A 24,663-nucleotide genomic window follows, 5' to 3' on the forward strand; every position below is an offset into this window, starting at 1 on the left:
ATTTTCAATTTTTTTTTTTTTTAATTTGTTAAAAAAATTTCAATAATGAATTGATTTAGAATAACAATGGAATGCACTCTTTAAAGTACTTCGTCATGTATATTTGCAAAATTGTGATGATGAACTATTTGGCTTGTATTAAGTGTCAAACCATCCAATAATATTGCATATTACACCAGTGAGAAAAAAAGAAAACAAATGTCTCTGTTATGAGCAACCTATGGGACAATAAAGAAAAAAGTATATTTTTAAGGCAACAAAAATTCAGAATTTCTTTTTTGTTTTTGTTCAATTACAGACTTCAAAGGGACCACAGAATGATATTATGCAAAGAACAAAAGATTGGTTATATGATACCGAAAGAGCAATTAAATGTTTTTACCTTCTGATCTGCTTGTCTGTTGATATTCATACTCTGCAATCTGCAATACCTGCAAATATAGTATTTTATTATTTATTATAATATACCTTTCTGTTACTCCATTTAATTTCATATTTCTGTTTTCCCATCCCATAATTCTGTTATTCCATCCTGTTTTATGTTTATGTCATACAATGTCATACTTCTGCTATCTCATGCTACAGAATTGTACATTTGTTACTCCATTCCATTTAAAAAATTTATGATAGGCATACAAACTTCCATTTTTGTAGGGGGCGGGGTGGGGGATGGGCACAGACTGATTTTTGCCTGAATTAAATGGAAATGCCCGAATCTGGATAACAATATTTATTCATATATGCAATACTGTCAAAAAGTTAAATATGGTTGCAAATGAATCACTATACATTTTTACTTGGATTATAACTAATTGTGGGTAGAATGATGGAAATACATGCATTGGTCAAAAGCTTCCAGGTTTGCTTATTTTGCCTGAATATATCTACCTTTGCTGCCCAAATTTGAGGATTTACTTCAGCTGGGGGGGGGGGGGGGGGGGGGGGGGATAGGAGGGTGCAGTTTGTCTAGTATGCTTATGATTTCATTTTTCAGTTTTTATTTTTCTATTATCCCATATTATGTCATACTTAATTTAAGTTATTCCATCACATTTCATACATCAGTAATTTTTATACACCATCACTTTTCATACTTCAGATATTCCATCAATTATTCCATCCTATTGCATACGTCAGTTATTCAATAGCATTTGATACTTTTATTATCTACTAAGTTCAGCTACAAACTACAAGTCAGCACAAACAAACTGAAAAATTACACTTGCTGTCTCATTAACTGTCATCCATGCTGATGAATAAATCATGACATTCAGACAACTTAGCACTTCGGTATTTCACAGAGTGATGTCGACTGTGAACTAAATGCTGCAACACATCAATCGATAAATGATTTGATAAAGTCTCCATATCCTTATGACATAACAGCCAACTGTTTTAAATATTGTAGCTTACAAACTATAAATATTTTACTTGAATATAACATACATGTACTTATTTTTGCAATATAATGGATTTATATAGGCTTGTTGCTGAATATACTGCTATTCATCATGGTTTAGTGATAAAAAAAAATGAAAGGTACAACACAGTACATGTATATAGAATGATATTATTTCTTTCTTAATAATTACCAGCTGAACAAATGTTGTGACTTTCATTCTCTTGAATATTTCACCCTTTCTGATCTTATAATCTGAAAAGAGAAACAATAAACATACAGAAAGATCATAAAATACTAGCGTTCTTAACAGCCCATTATCATTTGTTAAAAAAAGAAAACCTAATTTTCTATACACGATAATTAAACACTTAACATTAAATAGGAACAACGAATCAGACTAATTGTTTATAAATACCAGTCAATGAGCACCTGACTACTGCATCTCAGATGAAAGACATAACCACTAACCTATATCTGTTATGTACTTGCCGATAATTTTACATCAAGGACTGTTCTACATCATGTGATTACAGTATCACAGTTCCACATGCTGCCATATCATATTTCATATATTTCAAATGAAAAACACTGTTTGCAACATAGGAAAAACGTATGGTAAATCAGCGTCACCATTATTATTTTATTTATATTTTTTAATGACTCCATGCATGCTTCCAGCAGCATATACTGCCCTTCCGGCAAGATTTGCTACACGTTGGAAGCCCCCTTTTTTTTAATCCAAATTTAAATCAGTGTCTCTCCACTATTGAACTGTCTAATAATTAACATCGCTGAAAGCCTCCCAAAAAATTAAAACTAATTTTGCACGTAGCATGCAAATACATGTAGTTAAAATTTTGAATCAGAGTGAACATATTAGTGAGGCAGGATACTGTCTAGTCATAGATCATTCACCCATTGTACAGATTGTCACAGGATCAAACCACTTCAACAGACCCTCTGGGTTATTTCCCATTCCAACCAGTGCTCCAAACAGGCACGCTTTGTAAATTAGGCCCAGGAAGTTTCAAGTAAGTTTATTAAATTTTTTATTGCAAGGTCGTCAAATTGTCACTCTCCTAAAACTTTCAAGGCGAGTGTGGATTACTAGCCTTCCCAAATGAACATCAAGAGGAGGCAGCCTGTATGGCAGTTACAGGTTTCTTATTTCATTCTGCAGAGGTTAATTGGAGGTTAATTATCAAATATTAAAACACCTATATGTAAGAGCCACTGAATAAACAATATGTTGACACACTGTGAAATAAACATTCGTTCCTTTTCAGTGATCAATGAACAGTAATTTATACCTGTATCAGGTGAACTTAGTAATGGAGAATTCCTATATAAAATCATGTCTTTTTTATTTTCAGAAGTGCAACAAGTTGGATGAATTTTATCGAGAATAACAGTGAGATGCTGTTTATCAGGGATGAAAGTGACTTTTCCCAAAAAGGGCTGAAATAATTTTACCAAATTATGGATATGTCTTTGGCCGAGGACGCGCTGGCGTAGACATGCTGGCTTTTACTTGCATGCTTTTTCAAGTGTGATTTGCCTTTTCCGCCGTATTTCACCCTGTCATTGCACCAAGCACAAACGGCAACACCAGGTTGACCGATTTTGCGAACCCACTCGCATTCGCAAACAATACCACCATTTTGTCCAACATGACGTGACCAATGTATACGATCTGCGCATTGGTCTCAGGGCAGATGATACTTCGCGAGACAAATCTGGCCAATGGCGAATAAACAAATATGGCGGCCACAATGGGCGCAGCCATGTTAGATCTAAAGTTGGATCTAAACTCCGGAAATTTTAGGCGGAACGAATGAAAGTTAAAAAGGGACGGTTTTTAAAAAAAACATTTGGCGCAACAAAAAGGCGTCATTCCGCCGAAAGGCGGCGAACTTTCATCCCTGGTTTATTGTCTAAACCACTTTAAATACCGTAATCTATTATTGACATTATAGGACTTATTTGCCTGGCAATCTATTATTTAAATAAACAGCACCTTCTACCATGACAACGTCATACATTATTTGTTTGCTATCAGTATCAGTCAATACCACAGATGAAATAATCAATGGATGATAAAAGCATGTTTGTGCACATATATGTTAAAAAATAAAGAGAATGGTTAGTGATTAAATGATTTCAAAATCATCTGATATAATTAGGACTTTTTCCAGCAGGTAAAATAGGTAAAAATGTGTACTGATGCGTATCCTGTTTTTTTTATAGATATAATTGTTTTTTAATGTCTATAAGTTGTTTAAATGTTCCTGTTTGACTTTAAACATAATTTTCGACAAAGACACAAAGAGCGTTACATCAAAGTATTAATTGTACTTTATATATATACATTATGGCATTGTTGAAATGATTTTTAAATGACCATAACTTTGACATGTGCACTGTTAGGCTTCATGGCCCTTTGAGGGCTTGCCCTAGAATAAATCTCTGGCAAAAACCCTGAATATGTATGAGGAGTTTGTTAAAAAAAATTAACAGTACATTGAGGTGTTTTTTTAAATCATCTGATAAGTATGAGGAGTATGTTAAAAAATTAAGTGAACAATGAGTGCTTTTAAAATACTGTTCAGTATATTTATATTTACGAGGTGTATGTTAAAAAATGAGGAAAACATTGAGGGCCAAATTTACGAAGCCTATTTTTCTTAAACATAGATTGTTATGCATTTTAAAAATATGTAGTTACATGCACTTAAATCGAAAATGGACAGTGTTTTCAAAATCGTTTGATACATTTGAGGTGCATGTTAAAAAAATGAAGAAAACAACTAGCATTTTAAAAATTATCTGAAATATACGAGCCGAGGGGTACATTAAAAATGAACAGAATGATGCAGAATGAGAAAGGAAAGAAATGCGTAATGACATGATAGCATATCGGTTAATTGATGCTGGGGTTGGGTTTTTTTTTTTACATCACAGCTGAATGCATACAACAATGATAAGACTACACTACCTGTCAGTTAAATAAAAAATACTGCTACACGCTCTAGTTACTTTACCAATACATGCACAAAATGATAATCATTACTACTGGTTATCAATATTATCATTTGTTTGCCAAAACAATTTTCTTTCTTTGTTAATGGTCACAGGTTAGTGAACAGTACTTCAAACTTCACCGAAGACCATCAATATGATCAATAAATGATACATCCGGTATTCAACAGAAGAGTTTTATTAATACCACACACATTTCTTTTCACGTACCATTTACCCAGTCCCTATAAACAACAATACGGTTTAGTTCTAAGAGCCATTATACCCACCTGTTTAACATCAGAAGATAAAAATTAAATAAAGAGACCATTATGATTTGTGGGAAATATACATGTACATATATCACAAACTTTGATATACAGTGAAACCTGTCTAAACCGGATCACGCCAGGGATCTAATATTTATCTGATTTAGACAGGATCCAGCCTTTAGAGGGTCACGTTTTAGAAATTAGAAAATTCGGGACCATGAACCTTCGACAGTTTTGACAGGGTTCCGGTTTGTTCAAGGTTTACTGTATTAGCAAAAGTGTCCTCAGAAAGATGTTTAGAAAGACGTTTTATTAGTCTATCTAGTTTCTCAAATATGTATGACCATAAGAAAAGGATAAAAATGGAAGATTCATTTAAATTAAATACAACATATTGCAAAACAACGGGGCAGTGTTCTAAGTGTTGAAGCAACACTTATATAATGCTCTTAATATATCAACAAGTTTAAAAAAATATATATATATATATATATCGTGAATCAATTTAAGCCTCAACTTTATTCCTGTAATTTTTTTTATTTAAAGTAACACCAGGAGTATGCAGGGCTTTATAGACTAATTTGGGCACAACACTTTTTTTGTCTGTTCTAGCTGAGCACTCTGAGATCTCATTTGTATAGTAATGTTATTAACGGCTGGTAAGGAGTTGTAGGTATTCAGAAATGCCTTTAAAGTTATTTTAATCTAATTACAGCTTAACATTTCAGTGGTTTTGAGGTGAAAAGTTTTGATGTCATACTTATTTTCGGCACAATGTTCATCGCCTTGACTTTGTTATGCCTACTAATGTTATCATGGCTTCACAGACACTAATGGGATTTATGGTAAGGAAAATGATGGTGGGTATACCATGATCTTACAGAATAATTAACAAACAAGGCAAAGTAAGTACATGTACTTAAGGATTGCCTGTTATTTTTTTTTACATTCATTGGGGTATGAACAAACAAAAAACTGTGTGATGATTTTTTTACCCAGATAAACGTAAAACAAATACCCGGTAACACACAATCCATATAATTAAATCTGAAAGACACTAAAAGCTCATATATTATTCTGAATATTTTTTTTGGTTCTGAACAATCACACTCATTAAGACAAGAAGGAAGGAAATGTTTTATTTAACAACGCACTGAACACATGTTTATAAACGGTTATATGGCATCAGACATATGGTTGAGGCTTCATGGGCTACTCTTTTCGATTAGCAGCAAGGGATCTTTTATATGCACCATCCCACAGACAAGATAGTACATACCACGGCCTTTGTTACACTAGTTGTGGAGCACTGGCTGGAACGAGAAATAGCCCAATGGGTCCACTGGCGGGGATCGACCCTAGACCGACCGTGCATCAAGTGAATGCTTTACCACTGGGCTACGTCTAGCCCCTCAATAAAACAAAGTACCAATATAAAGTGACATCACAAGATATGATGTTCCCCGACATCATTTTTACATTCATCAAGAAATTCACGTTGCTACGGCTGGACCAATGAGATGACATTAAACTCTAGTAAATGTAATAGTCCGGGAGCCCAGAGAGATTTAATTAGCATTGCGAGTACAAAAGGTCTGAGGCCTGGAATATGTAGGTGTGGGCTGTGGGACCCCCAAACGGCCATTCTTAAGTGTCATCTCCTGTACCAATCCGAGGGGCTGCCCCTCAAAATACCCCAAATTTAAAGTTTAATTAGCATGGTTGAGTACACCAATCAAACCTACACCAAAATGTTCTCTGTTGATGTACTAATTAAGATCCACCGTTCTTAAGTGTCAGCTCCTGTACTTAGTCCACTTAAGTACGCCCCTAATTAGCACTAATTAGATGTTTAATTAGCATGGTTGAGTACATCAATGAAACTGATGCCAAAATATTCTTTAGGGTACCATGACTAAGGATCAGTGATTCTTAAGTGTCAAAAGCTGTACCGAATCCACTTAAGAACAGGTCAAAGGTCACAATCCACCCAATTTCAGGTTAATTAGCACAATCGAGTACATCAACGAAACTAACGTTAACATTTTCTCTGTTGATGTACTAATTAAGATCTACCATTCTTAAGTGTCAACTCCTGTACTTAATCCACTTAAGACTGCCACTAATTAGCGCTAATTAGAAGATTAATTAGCATGACTGAGTACATCAATGAAACTGATGCCAAAATATTCCTTAGGGTACCCCCACTAAGGTTCAATGATTTTTAAATATCAACCCCTGTACTGTATTCACTTAAGGTCAAAGGTAACAATTTGCCCAATATTAGGTTTATTAGCATTCACGAGTACATCAAAACATTAATATGTTCTCTGTTGGTATGGTAAACAAGATCCGTCATTCTTAATGTCAACTCCTGTAGTTAGTCCACTTTAAATGCAATGAGCGTGAAATGAAAATGTATGATTAATATAACTAAATAGTTTTCTATTTGATTGTAATATTATATGAATATGATTATATGACTATGTCCACATTTGAACAATGAAAGATTACATTTACTTGATTTTCTCATTGCCTTTAATTCTCAGTGTGAGTGTTACAGCAGTGATACTTTTTGTATGAACTGTTGTAATAGTTATACGTACTTGTTCCATTGTTTTCACCAGTGTCTAGTGAAATTCTGAGTGTACTATTAGTTGAGCAGTGAAAAGCCTGGTATACCAAACTTAAGATACAAGCTAGTTCACAGGGCCCATAAGTGATGGTTCTGGGTGATGTAATGGCCACTCATTTGAATAATCAATTTTGGAGAATTCTGTCCAAGCTGCAAGCCACACGATATACTTTCGATTCTGTGCCAAAACATATGAAATAAAAATGGTATTTCTCCAAAACCACAGCATGAATAAAGAATGTGAGTATATGATTATACTAAATGCAGTCGAACTCCACAACTAGGTCAAAACGAAAAGTGTGTCCCTAAATCTAAACTAAGTTATTGATGTGATCAAAATTCAACTCAAAGTTCATTTTTCTGATTAGTCACCAGACAGAAAGAAAATTATTGATCAAAACAGAACTTGAGTTCCAGTCTGGTTCCATTTCATTGCCTGCCTAAACAACGTTCACCTTTCTTAATCTTCATCCTTAGAAAGGACTGCCTCATCTTCAGATGATACTGTCATGTCTTCCTCTTCAATGCTCTCATCACCAACAATCCCGTTTTCATCTGGATGAGGGTTTCTGGCAGTTGTGTTTCTTCATGGAATATTGGTTGATAATATCCATTGTAAAAATCCCAACCATTTGATGCATTTGGATCTTGTTGGATATCAGTGAGATCGGCATTCACCCACATTTGTGCAACAAAGGATGCATGTTTCATATGAATGTTTAGCTCTGCCTCACATGGTGGAATGGCACTAGCATTTATGCCCTTCAGCTTCTCCAACGGATTCTTTGTCATTGACTTTGGTCCATAACCCTTTTCAAATATCTTGTATCGAAAGGTATTGAGTGTTGTCTTGCTTGTATCCTTTGCTTCATAGATGCTAGCAGTAAATGTTTGCAGGGTATTTTGTGTGATATGACTGCTTCAATCGCCATATCTTCAAATGCTTTTTGTACCTTTGTATTATTTTCCAGATTAGCAGATGGTCTCAACTTTCCCTTGCGAACAAATGATTCAGTGTAGTCACTACCGGTGAATGCATGGAATCCTGGTAGTGCTGCACATATCTGAGGGCCAAGTATCAAACTCAAACTTTCTGCAGTGATACAACATGATGACTGCTTTGTCAGTACCTGACGCACGGATGACTATGTCTCCTTTTACCCCAGTCTTATGAGTGTCATCAACTGCTTTTGCATGAAGGCATATCTTGGTATCCGCCTCCTCGTGGTTATTTCTAAGGTCATCGACCACATCACACTTGAGAACTCCATCTACAACTTTGAAATGATGGCATTCCCCTGGAATATCAAGGTAGAGCTGGCGGCTTCCAATTATCTGTGCATATTGCTGATCCTGCCACTCCCTTGCCAGGAACTGTGAAAGTTGGGTTTTGAATGATCAAAAACTCTCTGTTATCTGCTCCTCTTCTGCCTCACTCCATATCTTTCAAAGATGGCTGTGGGTAGTTGTCAAAGACGAGGTGTATTTGAATGATAGACAATGCCATTGTTTGAATCAGAATGTCCTCCGTAAGTTGACGGTAGACAGTGAGGTAATGTATGAAGGAGAAATTGGCCGTCTACAATGCATACACGTGTGAATTCGGGGTGGCCTTTTCCGTCTTTCACCTCTGATTCCAATAAATGGAAGGGAGAGCTTTTTTCGGTTTTTGCCATTTTTCCATCTGTGCTGCACATTGACAATGGTACAGGTGTGAGTGAATATTCAAATATGAATGGCACATCCAGATTCCGTTTGGTTGCTAGTAACACCAGGTGAACCATAAGATATCTTGTACTCTTTAAGTTAAGCTATTCTGTGGTCTTTAGCTCTTTGATTCTTCACACAATCATTTGTAAAGGACTTTATCTTCTCTTCAGATCTGTTGAGATCACTAATGCAGGACTGTAGGAATTCTCGGTGGTGTGACTGTCCATTTTCTGGAACGCTGAGCAGACTTTCCCGAATCTTGTCACTGGCAGCCTTCCCTGTGCTTATGTTGAGCAGATAACAGGGAGTTTTTGATAACAGGACCCGAACAAAGGAGACCACAGGTCAATAGTGATGCCTTGAAATCGAGATCATTCAAAACCCAACTACCACAGTTCCTGGCAAAGTTGTAGATGGAGTTCTCAAGTGGGAAGTGGTCGATGACCTTAGACATAACCACAAGGAGGCAGATACCAAGATATGCCTTCATGCAAAAGCAGTTGATGACACTCACAAGACTGGGGTAAAAGGAGATACTGACATAGCAGTCATCATGCTGTATGACTGCAGAAAGTTTGAGTCGCCACTGTGGATTGATGTTGGTACAGCTGCCAAAAATAACCACAGATATACCAATATAATCACTATTTACCAGATACTTGGCCCTCAGATATGTACAGCACTACCAGGATTCCATGCATTCACCGGTAGTGACTACACTGGAGCATTTGTTCGCAAGGGAAAGTTGAGACCATCTGCTAAGCTGGAAAAGAATACCGAGGTACAAAAAGCATTTGAAGATATGGCGATTGATGCAGAACTCAGTCATATCATACAAAATACCCTGCAAACATTTACTGCTAGCATCTATGGAACAAAGGATACAAGCAAGACAACACTCAATGCCTTTCAATACAAGATATTTGAAAAGGGTTATGGACCAAAGTCAACGACAAAAAATTCGTTGGAGAAGCTGAAGGCCATAATTGCAAGTGCCATTCCACCATGTGAAGCAGAGCTAACCATGCATATGAAAATGCATCCTTTGTTTCACAAATGTGGGTGAATGCCGATCTCACTGATACAACTGCCAGAAACCCTCATTCCAGATGAAAACGGGAACGTTGATGATGACAGCATCGAAGAGGATGACATGACAGTATCATCTGATGATGAGGTAGTCCTTTTTGAGGATGAAGATTAAGGAAGGTGAAAGTTGTTTAGGTAGGCAATGAAATGGAACCAGACTGGAACTTAAGTTCTGTTTTGATCAATAATTTTCTTTCTGTCTGGTGACTAATCAGAAAAATGAACTTTGAGTTGAATTTTGATCACATCAATAACTTAGTTTAGATTTAGGGACACACTTTTCGTTTTGACCTAGTCGTGGAGTTCGACTGCATTTAGTATAATCATATACTCACATTCTTTATTCATGCTGTGGTTTTGGAGAAATCCCATTTTTATTTCATATGTTTTGGCACAGAATCGAAAGTATATCATGTGGCTTGCAGCTTGGACAGAATTCTCCAAAATTGATTATTCAAATGAGTGGCCATTACATCACCCAGAACCATCACTTATGGGCCCTGTGAACTAGCTTGTATCTTAAGTTTGGTATACCAGGCTTTTCACTGCTCAACTAATAGTACACTCAGAATTTCACTAGACACTGGTGAAAACAATGGAACAAGTACGTATAACTATTACAACAGTTCATACAAAAAGTATCACTGCTGTAACACTCACACTGAGAATTAAAGGCAATGAGAGAACAAAGAACATATTAATGTTTTGATGTACTCGTGAATGCTAATAAACCTAATATTGGGCAAATTGTTACCTTTGACCTTAAGTGAATTCAGTACAGGGGTTGATATTTAAAAATCATTGATCCTTATAGTGGGGGTACCCTAAGGAATATTTTGGCATCAGTTTCGTTGATGTACTCAGTCATGCTAATTAATCTTCTAATTAGCGCTAATTAGTGGCAGTCTTAAGTGGATTAAGTACAGGAGTTGACACTTAAGAATGGTGGAGGATCTTAATTTGTACATCAACAGAGAAAATTTTAACGTTAGTTTCGTTGATATACTCGATCGTGCTAATTAAACCTGAAATTGGATGGATTTTGACCTTTGACCCGTTCTTAAGTGGATTTAGTACAGGTTTTGACACTTAAGAATCACTGATCCTTAGTCAGGGTATCCTAAAGAATATTTTGGCATCAGTTTTGTTGATGTACTCAACCATGCTAATTAAACTTCTAATTAGTGCTAATTAGGGGCATTCTTAAGTGGACCAAGTACAGATGACACTTAAGAATGGTAGATCTTAATTAGTACATCAACAGAGAAAATTTTAACGTTAGTTTCGTTGATGTACTCGATCGTGCTAATTAACCTGAAATTGGGTGGATTGTGACCTTTGACCCATTCTTAAGTGGATTCGGTACAGGTTTTGACACTTAAGAATCACTGATCCTTAGTCGGGGTACCCTAAAGAATATTTTGGCATCAGTTTCGTTGATGTACTCAACCATGCTAATTAAACTTCTAATTAGTGCTACCGTATATCTTCGCCTATAAGTCGAGTCCCTAATTTCAAGCCCTGAAAACGTATTTTTTTTATTGACCCGTTTATAAGTCGACCCATGAAAAACTACTTATAAATATTGAAATATTTCTTATTTTCAGCACATGAGAACAATAATATTTGAACAAAAGAAAATTATTTTACAAACTTCGGTTTTGTCGTTAAACAAACATTCAATCACGTTTTGTACATCGCAATATGATCAAACTATTCCAATCAAACTATCATTATTACATAGCATCAAAACGAAATATTCCCTTAGTAGAGAGTGAAAGCTGTTTGACTGTTACTGTATAGTACTGTACAGATGGTTTTGTGCACAGACAACAACTTTATTTATAAACACTGACAACAGATCACTACGATAAAACTGAAAGTATCACGTTTTGCCGCCATATTAATACATGTAAGGAGGATAACTCTGGAAAGTACACTGGTTTTTGTACCAAATGATGTGTGTCCCTATTGCTCTAGATAAGTGAACTGCAGAGATCAGTCTATTTTAAGGGAAAGCTTAGTAATATTCATGAAGTTAATCACCGCCAAAACATTGTTTGAACAACCATTAATGCCAGTGACCAGATTTCAAAATAAACTCAGGCAACAGGTAGTTAGTATTGTTTACATTTTTACTATTAGTTATGACTGTTAATTTAACTAAGTGGACTGTTGTCTTGGCATGTGAGTGAGATCGTACGCCTTTTCGCATAACCAAAACCGTTCTAATGCCAAAAAAAAAAAGGTTATAAAAAATAAATGTGTCAAATTAACATATTTGAGTATAAATACATGGCATACTTCAACAATAAAACTTGTAAAATAATCCCCAAAACAGTAATATTTTTTGGTGAAATTTTTTTACCCTTTTATAAGTCGACCCCCCAAGTTATAAAATAATTTTTGGGTGAAAAAAATTCGACTTATAGGCGAAGATATACGGTAATTAGGGGCGTTCTTAAGTGGACTAAGTACAGGAGCTGACACTTAAGAATGGTGGATCTTAATTAGTACATCAACAGAGAACATTTTGGTGTAGGTTTGATTGGTGTACTCAACCATGCTAATTAAACTTAAAATTTGGGGTATTTTGAGGGGCGGCCCCTCGGATTGGTACAGGAGATGACACTTAAGAATGGCCGTTTGGGGGTCCCACAGCCCACACCTACATATTCCAGGCCTCAGACCTTTTGTACTCGCAATGCTAATTAAATCTCTCTGGGCTCCCGGTTTATAACAAATTTAATTATTACTTAATAATCAGTAATTTAATAAATTATAACTAGGACAATAGTGAGGTAGAGGATGGGGGCAACAGCTTCAAATAATATTGACCTGTTTCCTGGTTAGAAAATGATTAGGTTGTGAGGTAGGAGGGTGATTAATAATTAATTAATAAATCAATGTGCTCTAATGGTGTCATTAAAAAAATAACTTTTTTTGAGATTCAGAGGCCAACAGGATCACACACACACACCCCATAGACCCTTTGGGTTGTTTCCTTAACAAGTGACCAGAGTATCATTATCAAAGGCTGCAGTGAACTGTTTACACAAGACTGCTCATATACATGTAGTCAGGTCTACCTGTACCTGACAAAATGATTCCACAAAAAACTCACGGTTGTCATGACCTTGATCTAAAATCTGATCCATTTGTAACCGATCCTCCTTGAACAGCTTAGCCCGTAAGGAAGCCTTGCTTGGAGAAAAATAAGGACTCCAGTTGTGCGAATCTGGAACACTCTTCTTCGGCATTTTTAATATAACTAAGTTTTGTTCTTTTTCATCTACCAGATGTACTCAGATTCTTAATTTTAACTTTGAGGAAATGTACAAAAATGCCAACCATATATTCTGGCAAAATTGTTTGTTAATTCTTCCACAAATACACAGCAATGAAACAAGTCTTTGCCGAGGAACTGTAAAGCGATCTCAAATGAATAATGATACATGTACATTCTGCGCAAACACAAATCTTGATTTGTATGTATACAATCATAAAGCAATTTATTTCTGATAAGTACATGTACATGCGTATTTAATCAGCTCACTTATTTTCACGGTAACCACACTTTCTTGTACATCCTGCACTACATGTACCTATATAAAAGTGGGGAAACATTGATGTTAATTAGTCTGGATTGAAATACACATAAGGGTTTTACTGGTCAGCATGCAACTCCAGCCAGCACTGACTGACTCATGAAGACAACATTACATGTATTTCATGTCAGCAGCTTTCAGAGCATTAAAGTTTAACTGCCACTTGTCAAATACAAATTCAAGTTGAATTTTGTGAGTATTTTTCGTAATAAACTTTGCCAAGAAGACAATTCAAGAACAGCATGTTTAATGGGCCAACATTTCATCAACCAAAAGTTGTTCAACCAAAAGAAATTAACTTTTGATACACATTTTAAATTCTTTTTGTCATGTTAATATATACCTCCAAATATTTCCTCTGACAACAACCCATCATCTCTGTCCATGAAAGGAAACCAACCTGCACAGCCAGGATAGCATGTTTGGACCTCAGTTGGATGCGAGCATTAAAATAATGTAGCAGCAATTATTTCCTCTCTCACGTTTGTCCATGGAGTTGTTCTTATAGACTGCTCAAACAACAATACTAATTACTACTTATTTAGAATAGCGTGACTCAGGTGGATTATGACCAAGTGTCAAATATATTGGGACTAATGATCTAATATTAATATAGAAAATGCAGAAAAACTATGAAAACCCCCAAAAGCTACTTTCACATAAACTTACTCACATATACATACATTTATACTGTAATTCAGACATGAAATTATCGCGAGTCAGCTACCCCAGACAAAATCATGACATGAAAGTATTGCGAGTCAGCTACACCAGACAAAATCATGACATGAAAGTATTGCGAGTCAGCTACCCCAGATAAAATCATGACATGAAAGTATTGCGAGTCAGCTATCCCCGACAAAATCATGACATGAAAGTATTGCGAGTCAGCTACCCCAGACAAAATCATGACATGAAAGTATTGCGAGTCAGCTACCCCAGACAAAATCATGACATGAAATTATCGCGTGTCAGCTACCCCAGACAAAATCATGACATGAAATTATCACGAGTCAGCTACCCCAGACAAAATCATGACATGAAATTATTGCGTGTCAGCTACCCCAGACAAAATCATGACATGAAATTATCACGAGTCAGCTACCCCAGACAAAATCATGACATGAAAGTATTGCGAGTCAGCTACCCCAGACAAAATCATGACATGAAAGTATTGCGAGTCAGCTACCCCAGACAAAATCATGACATGAAAGTATAGCGAGTCAGCTACCCCAGACAAAATCATGACATGAAATTATCACGAGTCAGCTACCCCAGACAAAATCATGACATGAAAGTATCACGAGTCAGCTACCCCAGACAAAATCATGACATGAAAGTATTGCGAGTCAGCTACCCCAGACAAAATCATGACATGAAATTATCGCGTGTCAGCTATCCCAGACAAAATCATGACATGAAAGTATCGCGAGTCAGCTACCCCAGACAAAATCATGACATGAAAGTATAGCGAGTCAGCTACCCCAGACAAAATCATGACATGAAATTATCACGAGTCAGCTACCCCAGACAAAATCATGACATGAAATTATCGCGTGTCAGCTACCCCAGACAAAATCATGACATGAAATTATCATGAGTCAGCTATCCCAGACAAAATCATGACATGAAATTATCATGAGTCAGCTATCCCAGACAAAATCATGACATGAAATTATCATGAGTCAGCTACCCCAGACAAAATCATGACATGAAATTATCGCGTGTCAGCTATCCCAGACAAAATCATGACATGAAAGTATTGCGAGTCAGCTACCCCAGACAAAATCATGACATGAAAGTATAGCGAGTCAGCTACCCCAGACAAAATCATGACATGAAATTATCACGAGTCAGCTACCCCAGACAAAATCATGACATGAAATTATCGCGTGTCAGCTACCCCAGACAAAATCATGACATGAAATTATCATGAGTCAGCAAAACCAGAAAAAAATCATGATATGAAATGATCACAAGTCAGCAATTTACACCAGTCGTCCAACTTTTACTTATGACCACAGAACCCCATTTGACAAAGCAATCTTAACACCAAGATCATCTTAAGTGCATAACTACCATATGCACCATATGCACTTAAGATGATCTTAGCGATAAGATCACTTCGTAAAACGGGGCCCAGATGTGTTAAACATGCATTTTGAAATTCAGTTTGTCCCCACTGGTTGTACAGGCAAGGTACAGCCATTGGATCTAGCCATGAATGACACATTCAAGGCTGATGAAAGGACAATTTACTAACTGGTATGCTGAAGTGTCAGCCAGTTTTAACAAAGAAAAACTCATCCAAGATCAGTGTTATTAAACCAATCCATGCTCGATGGATTGTGTTGACCATTGATACTGTCGCAAAGAACAAAGAAAATCTGACACATGGCTGGCAAATTACAGGACATGTTTGTAGTAATTAAGAATGTATAAATGTCTTAGAGTGACATGTTTTTAATGTAAATTTATCTATTTTAATCTGTGTGCAGTTTACATATTTGTAAATGTGACATGATATATTCACGGCAGGATATTGTCACCAGCCATATTTAGACACGTTTTTCGAAATAATTTCCTGAATTACAGTATTCGGATCATGAAGCTGACTATGATTATACATGTATTAATCTAATTCCTAATCTAATCTAATGAAACTGTTGTCTTACCTCTTTTCAGTTGTTCAACTTTCTCTATATACCTGGTCAAACTGGAACCTACAAAATACAATCAACTTTGTTAAATGTAATAACGAACGTTGATCAATATATATTTCACTAAGTCAAAAGATAAAATGAGCTGCTAGAATGGGAAAAATTATATGAAACACTTAAAGCAGAGAACAAACCAACCTGTTGACCAATCATATCTATCAACAAGTTTGATAAAAATAAATACTGTTTAACCATTTAATGGTCCACACTTAAGGCACATTATTAATACACAATATATAAAAGAAATACAGTATTAAAAATAAAAAAACAAAAATACCATCCCAATTATTAATAAAGTGACTTTTGTAAAATGCTTGTGGAAAAAACCCACTGCTCAGTCGATCTGACCCGCATAAGACCTAGCATTTGACGGATTCCACTCATTCTGTTAGTAGGTCAACATGCCGACAGCAGCTGATACTTAATGGATGCTAGATTGGACATTTTGGTCTTATCACATTTGTACATCTACTTGAATGGTACCTCGATCGGTGAGGAAATGGTATACATGCATGTTAAACTAGTTACCTACCTACCTGTGAGAAGCAGGACACAAGTTCAGTCCCGACTTTTGAAAGTGGGATATTAAAAACATGTGTTAAAATCAGAACACATTTAAAACAACAAGCTATCTTGCTACCTACACCCATTACTATAGGTGTTGTTCATTGTTTATTAAGCCTTCAAAGAGCCGTGATTATTTCATAACACTTTTTGTGGTGTCCTAATTACTGGGGAACTGCCGTCATTGTTTAAAAGGTAACCACTGGCCGACAGCAGAGGTATGATCGCATGCCGGTGTAGACAGTAGAGGTATGATTGCATGCCGGTGTAGACAGTAAAGTAAGATCGCGCGCCAGTGTAGACAGAGCTAATTACTGTTCTTGAATTTGCATCCGAAGTCCGGATTTGTGCTGGGGTGTCGTTAAACATTCATTCATTCCAAAGTCCAGAATAGAAGGCATCCAGTGTAGACAAGACTTTTTTCCCTAATAAATTAACGGTAGCTGAAAGGGACTTTAAAACTGTGCCAGAGAAACATGATTGTCAGATCATTTTTAAATTAGATATTAGAATGATTGTAAAATTACCATGCTGAAAACCAACACAACAAGACATTCATTTCATGATGGATGAAAGTTTGTTCATACCAACTGTCTTCCGTTTAAACCATGGGTGCTTGACGGGTGGTGTCGTTTTAGAATTTGTCACTAAATACATGTAGAAAGGGCTATCTGGGAATGAAAAGTTGCTTAGTCGAAGCTGAGAATACAGTTTTATGTGACAGCGTTCATAATTTACAGCCCAAGCTTTTGGAGGTAGTAAACCAACATTTTGAGTGTTTTCACCAATGCTGGTTTATGAATGAAAAAGTAGTCCCAAAGAATTAGGTTAACCTCAGTCTGTGGACCAATCACATTACAGGATTATCTGTGAAAATGGTTTGTCACAAGGTGAAGAACGGAAATGTTATTACACTGTGATCTCTCTCAAAGGTGGGTGTTTAATAGAGGATATTTCATGTTTTTTGTCAAATATGATTTATATCTCATCTCGTGAAGTTTGCAATATCATATCTCACGAGTCATATTTGACAAAAAACATGAAATGTTCTATTTATTAAATAATTTTTGGCAATTTACCTTTATTTTTAAAATGCCAGCAGCAAAATAGTTCTGGCTTTTCTTACAGTGAAGATAACACTTTCTACAGTGACGATAACACATTTTAGAATGAAATAGTGCAATTTTCAATCTAAAATGTGTTATCGTCATTGAGTGACTGATAACACTTTTATTTCACTGATATTTTAAGATATTTCACTAAATGTTATATATACTGAGGTTATGAAATTTGACTTACCTGTATCTATTGTAGATCTTATATGGCTGTACTTAGGATTTTCTGGAATTTTCCGATCAAGAGGCTAAAACAAGATAAAAGCATATTAAATATGTGTAATATTAAAAATTCTATTATATACAAAAGCATGCAGAACAAATTTATTATTATTGTACCCAGAATACGCAAAACAATGTCATTTGATTAGTGACATCATTAGAACTTAAAAGTTAAAGTCAGGGTAACACAGTAATGCAGCATGGTCTTGTGTATTTGGCAGTTAATTGTCACCAGGAATGGTGATGTCAGTTGCCCCAACAGCCTACAGGGCAATTTATCCCATGTCAGACAGATATGTCAACAAATATATTTTCAAGATCTAACTTGTTAACTGATAGGAATGTTTTATTTAACCAAGCACTCAACATATTTTATTTACGTTTATATGGTGCCAGTGTTAACTGTTAGATTACATTATCCAAACTGCATTAAATAGGTCAAGCTGACTCGGACTCCAAGCTGTTATGAAAATACACTGTCTTCCCTGATTGCCAACATCATCCCTGTCACAAGTAAGTGAAGTATTAAAACAGAAGACAATAGGTAAATAAGACAAACAAAGTAATTCAAAGCATGACTGGGGTTGTACTTCAATTGTACTATCCTGTTAATTATTTCCCGACTTACAATTCACACCTAAAATGTCTGCCACGGGACTTGTACAACCAATCAAAACACGCATTTTATTGACCTTATTTCCTGTGTATAAAACTTGAAAGTAAAAACAAAACAAAGTCTGTAGGATGTGTATTATTGTAACTGACGATGTAGAGACTTTTTGTTACTGCATTTTATAGAAAGCTAGTTCAAGTTGAATACTAAAAATATATACTTATTGATTTCTTGATATTATGCGATGACCAATATCAGGATAACATTTATTAAACAAATGTCAGTGGAGGAAACAAATTATCGTGAGCTAGAATTTAAAAATTGTGTACTATTTTTTTTTTTTTAAATCCACTAGCCCATCGGGCTGTTGGGTTTGCATTTATCACAAGCCATGTGTTAAAAAGCACTAGCCATGGGCATCGGGCTAGCGATTTGTTGAACTCTTTGTTACCAAAGTTTGTTTTTCTTCAACAACACCACTAGAGCACATTGATTTATTAATCATAAGCCATTGGATGTCAAACATTTGGTAATTTTGACATAGTCTTAAAGAGGAAACCTGCTACATCTTTCCATTAATAGTAACAAAGGATCTTTTTATGCATCATCTCAGACAGGATAGCACATACCACAGCCTTTGATATATACCAATCATGGTGCACTGGTTGGTTTATGTCGCTCCCCTCATTAGAATTTAAGTTATGGGAAGTGACTTTTTAGATTACCTTCACCTTATAAAAATAACTGTACAAAATGTGGGAGAAATCTATTGATAAATAAAGGTAGGTGATTAATTTATCATAGTTGTTAACAATGTGGTTCGGACTATAAAGTCTGAACGACATTGTTAACAACTACAATAATTTACTCTCCTAGCCTGAATTACTGTAAAGTTTTTTCCACATTTTGTTCAGACATAAATCATGCAAAAACTATTACAATAACATAGATTTCACATGCTAGATTATAACCACGTCGCCTAATCAACTTTGCTAAATCTCCTAGGACAAAACAGTTATAATTTTTCACCATATAGGCAATTTTGCTTTTTTATGGAAAACTCTTCAAGGAGGGTGGAAGTCTGAAGTATGCGATGTAATTAATCTAACATGATATACCGTAGCACATGTCATGATATTATTGTCAAATCAATCCACCCCTCTTGAAGAGTATTCCATAAAAATGTAAAATGACAGCCAGGAAAACATTTCATGTTTTGTCCTAGGATATATATCAGTGATGTCAATTTAGTTGATGTAATTATTTAATGGAGCATGTGAAATCTGTGTCATTGTAATGGGTTTTTTTCACAATCTGTGTTTGGACAAAGTGTAGGGACAATATAACCGTAATTAACGGTAGGAGAGTAATTTATAGTAGTTTTTAACAATGTAGTTCTAGCTTCAGACTTTAGTTGTTAACAATGTGGTTCAGATTTTAAGTCTTTGGCAACAATTCAGCTTTTGCAAAATTGATTTGCAACGGTATTTCAATGTCGTCACAAATCTGAGAGTGGTGAAAAGTCTGTCTGTAGGCATTTTACTCTGAACTGTCAACACTTTGTCTGATTACAGATCCCACAAAAAAGCATTTATAATCGAGTGTGGGTGAATGTTTTCCATTTAATATAAATATGCTTATTCCAATATAGAAGCTTACGAAAGTAAAGTCTTGCGAGAACTACACTAAGGAAACGGTACTTCAAAATGAGCAGACAAAAAATGTGTTTGTTGATTTTTAATTCAATTTGTATTCACTGGCATCGATATGGGGCATGGGTGTTAAGAAAACAGTTGATGCGTGGAAACTTGGCTGTACTGTCTATGAATTGAATGAAAGTGGTGAGGAAGTAGTGAGTATATATTGCAAGGTTTGTAAAGACATACATGTATATGGTGATAAGTTGCGTTATCGATGGTCTCGGAGTCACAGAACTGTCGATGCCCATATGAAACACTGGATAACAGTAACTTTATATCAACCTATACGGTGTGAAAGTCTGTCATGGTAAAGCTTTAAGATTTAAAAAAAAAAAAAAATGCATTTTTTCCTGATATGTTGATGGGTCAACAATTTTTATTTATTTTACATTTCAAAATGGACAGCCTGACTTTTTTTGCTAAAACTTGATGGATCAACAGGATTGTTTTTTGGGTATTTTTTAAATTTATTTTAATTATTTACATAAATATTTCTTACACACGTACCAGTCTTGGTCACTCTTAAAAAAATTAAGATCAATGTACAGTGAAACCCCTCTAAACCGGACATCCATGGGACCAAGTAAAATGTCTGGTTTTCAGGGGTCTGCATTTACGTAACTACCTTCTCCATTAAATAGTTCAACACGGCGATGTTTAGCTGGACGTTAAATAAATATCAAAGCTGGCAATGGGTCTTTTAATTGTTTATTTGCCAACCTTCCCTACTTAGTAGTGTGTACTGGTGTTTACAATGATAACAGTGAACCTGAGCTTGCGCATATTACGTGTTTACAGACAGGTAATCCAGCCGGAGTGATATTAGGAGCATTGACTGGTATCAGTTTAATCGTCCGGTTTTCAGGGGGAAGATTTACACTAAATTGACACACTGGGACCGAATTGTTTGTCCGGTGTTCAGTTTAGAGGGGTACAATTTAGTGTTAAAAGTCGTGTAAATTCACGGGACCATGGAAAATGTCATTTTAAGGGGATTCCGGTTTAGAGGGGGCCCAGTGTTGAGGGGTTTCACTGTACATGGAGTTGCTTTATCCTGCTGTAGTAACAAGTTCTACAGGTAACACTACATGAATAGAAATTTTATATGTCACTGTCAGTCCAATCTTATGTTCAATAAAAACCCATTAATGAATTAACTTTCTGTTACAGTGCTGTCCGGTGTATCGGCGCACCTAAGCATTCAAGGACCATTTTCTATGTGAACACTGTGAAATACTTAATAAAACGTGTCTCTCACCAATGAAGCAGTGCATAATCTGAAATACACTACAAATTGTTTTATGTCTGTAGTAAATAAACATTTTAAAATGGTGCATAAATATAGGCACCCCCTTTTATCAAAACGATTTGCATGTCCGGTGATTCGGCGCAGTAGATGTGGATCATTGACCCCGCTATTTATAGACTGCCCATGACCTCACTTTTAGCCCATAAATGCTACACTATTGTTCCAGAATTATTTTAGTACTTTTTTGTTTTGTCTTGTTAAAAATATTACTATGAAAATGAACGATCACACATGACCCATCTTATGATCAGTTTCGGAATTGTTTTCTTGAGTGGCACAGTACTGCAGATGCATACATGTTCATTGTAATGCATGGCTAAGATGCATACATGGATTTTATTTTTCTCAGGTAGATTGTGCACACATGTGGATCTTATTTCGCTTTTATTTTTTATAACAATGTGACAATTGTGAACTGGAATGACTGTCAATTAAGGTGTAAAACTTTTGTTTTGTTTGCATTTGTCTGTGTTTCCCTTTTCACTTTAAATAAAAATAACCGAACGAAAATAATTTACATTTATACCGTTTACTATAATTTTAAAAATGCGGGAAAGGTGTTTTTAAACTGGTTTTAACATTCTTAATATCAATAAGGATGACCTACGTTTATATACCCGCGTTTACATACACAAAAACAGGTGAATGATTTATTTTGAAATTATAATATAATTATTGATAATTCCAATAAAAAATTTTATTGTACCCTTAACAATAAATATGTTGATACTTGATTAACCATTGAAAAAGGAATTGAACTTTAATTTGTTAAAAACACCGACAACATGACAACTTCTAGCCCGAGTACTCTGACTGTAAGAGAGCTAGACGGACATTTGGACATAAATACACTCTCATTGCACTCAGAGACCATTTTTTGGCAATTCCCGACAACCAAAAAGTTGGCAAAGATTTCCGCTCTAATACCACAACAATCCTATGTCTGACGTCAAATACCTTTACATCGATCATTTTCGAGTTAACCGATTAAAAAAAAATCCACATATTAATCACTAATACACATACATGTAGTACAGAAAGAAATCCGACAGCACCCACATTCAGCTACCGACGCGCCGATATACCGTACACGGTTGTATTGTACCGTCATATAAATTCGAACATCATGTTTTCGAACAGCTCATTTATACGCGATTTTCCATGTGTGTACTGAACGTGTGATGTCAACAAACATCGCAGATTGACAAGAAGAAGTTGTGCATTGTTCGCTACAAAAATGATGCGTATAAAACTTCCATGTGTAATTATGGCAATTAATTTATTGAAAAATAATGTTAATGAATCGCTGTCCAAGTTTTGGGTACATACCATCATGTAACTACAAACATAGCACTTTACTGCATCGGCTACATCTGTACTCGATGTGCCGTCTGCTTTGTTTATATAAATATTGAATACGTCATTCACTGTAAAGGGAAATAAATCTGATTCTTTTAGAAAAATATGGAAGCCTGGTTAGACCATTTCTTATTAACGTCTGTGAGACTTTACAATATTCCTTTTCTGAAGGTAAGAGTTCCTTTTTCTTTTTTAGACTACTTCTCGCACTGAGAGATCCAGATCATGTCAATACACCCAAGAACATCTTTCTAGGCATATTCTGCTGTAATAAACGATCGCGTAGACATCCGTAAGGCTGCCAAAAGGTTTTCAGTCCCAGTTACAACACTGTATGACCGCTGTAGAGGGAGATTGACGTGTCATGTAGCAAATCTGAACCTCAAACCTTTTTATCTAAAAATGAGGAAGCTAAACATCTTGGTCACAGTCAAGACATGGCATACCATATATACATATTCTTGTGCTGCTACGGAACATTGTTTATTTGTAGAAACTATCACGTGTTCGAAAACATATGACGTAACTTCCTCACAATATATCCAGACACGATGTCGGAAAAACATTTCTGCTGCAACCATTAATGTGTTTAACATCTATAATTATGTCTGTTTTGTGGATTATATTGCAATGAACAGTTAAGAAAGATTATTTAGCTTCTAATTCAGAATTCATTACAGAAATTTGCAATATTTGCTTATCTGTTTGAAAACATATTATGGGAGGATATATTGAATTTTTTTTTTCTTTCTATCCCATTTTTTTTTTTTTTTTTAGATGTCATATTTTAGCATATTGTTACTGCAGTTGATCATATATGAATAATTTTGACAGCATTCATCTTTTCTTTAAAACTGCTGCTGTAGTATCTTTGCAAAATGAATTTGGCACAGCACTTAATTGCTGTAGCAAAAATTGTTCCAACTTCAAGGGCTGATAATTTAAAAATAAAATGTTTATTCTTAAGATTTGTGCTACTCCAAACAGGAAAAGTATTTTCGAATAGAACGTATATTATGAAAATAATTGCGATAAATATATTTTTTTAAATTTACTTTTACCACAAACGGGTACGTTTTGGTAAGGTGCATTGTAATTTTGGTACCGTATCATCGTATGCGTTTTTTTGACACAAGTCCTCACTACCCGAATAACAAGCACCATTCGTACTCTTTGACAAACTAATTAAAATACATTTTGTTCGCTTATAAAGTCAGTCCAGTTATAACAGAAATATTACCAAAAATAGCATATAACAAAGTATAAAAACACAACGTACATTAATCCTCCTGCTCTTCGAAGCGCTGACAGCCGACATCTTGTTTTT

General features: G+C 35.5%; 1 protein-coding gene across 1 annotated transcript in view; it reads right to left on the reverse strand.

The window, feature by feature from the left end:
* The window catches only part of LOC121369201 (centrosomal protein of 41 kDa-like), a 40,615-nt gene extending 15,952 nt beyond the window's left edge, over positions 1–24,663 (reverse strand). The window contains exons 1-5 of the mRNA XM_041494123.1: positions 24,616–24,663; positions 18,318–18,381; positions 16,410–16,457; positions 1,593–1,654; positions 383–431 (exon numbers count right to left, since the gene is read on the reverse strand). Coding sequence (XP_041350057.1) covers positions 383–431; positions 1,593–1,654; positions 16,410–16,457; positions 18,318–18,381; positions 24,616–24,654 — 262 coding nt within the window. The 5' untranslated portion in view covers positions 24,655–24,663. The remainder of the gene's footprint in view (positions 1–382; positions 432–1,592; positions 1,655–16,409; positions 16,458–18,317; positions 18,382–24,615) is intronic.

The sequence above is a fragment of the Gigantopelta aegis genome, chromosome 3 (assembly GCF_016097555.1).
Source record: "Gigantopelta aegis isolate Gae_Host chromosome 3, Gae_host_genome, whole genome shotgun sequence".
Classification (NCBI taxonomy): domain Eukaryota; kingdom Metazoa; phylum Mollusca; class Gastropoda; order Neomphalida; family Peltospiridae; genus Gigantopelta; species Gigantopelta aegis.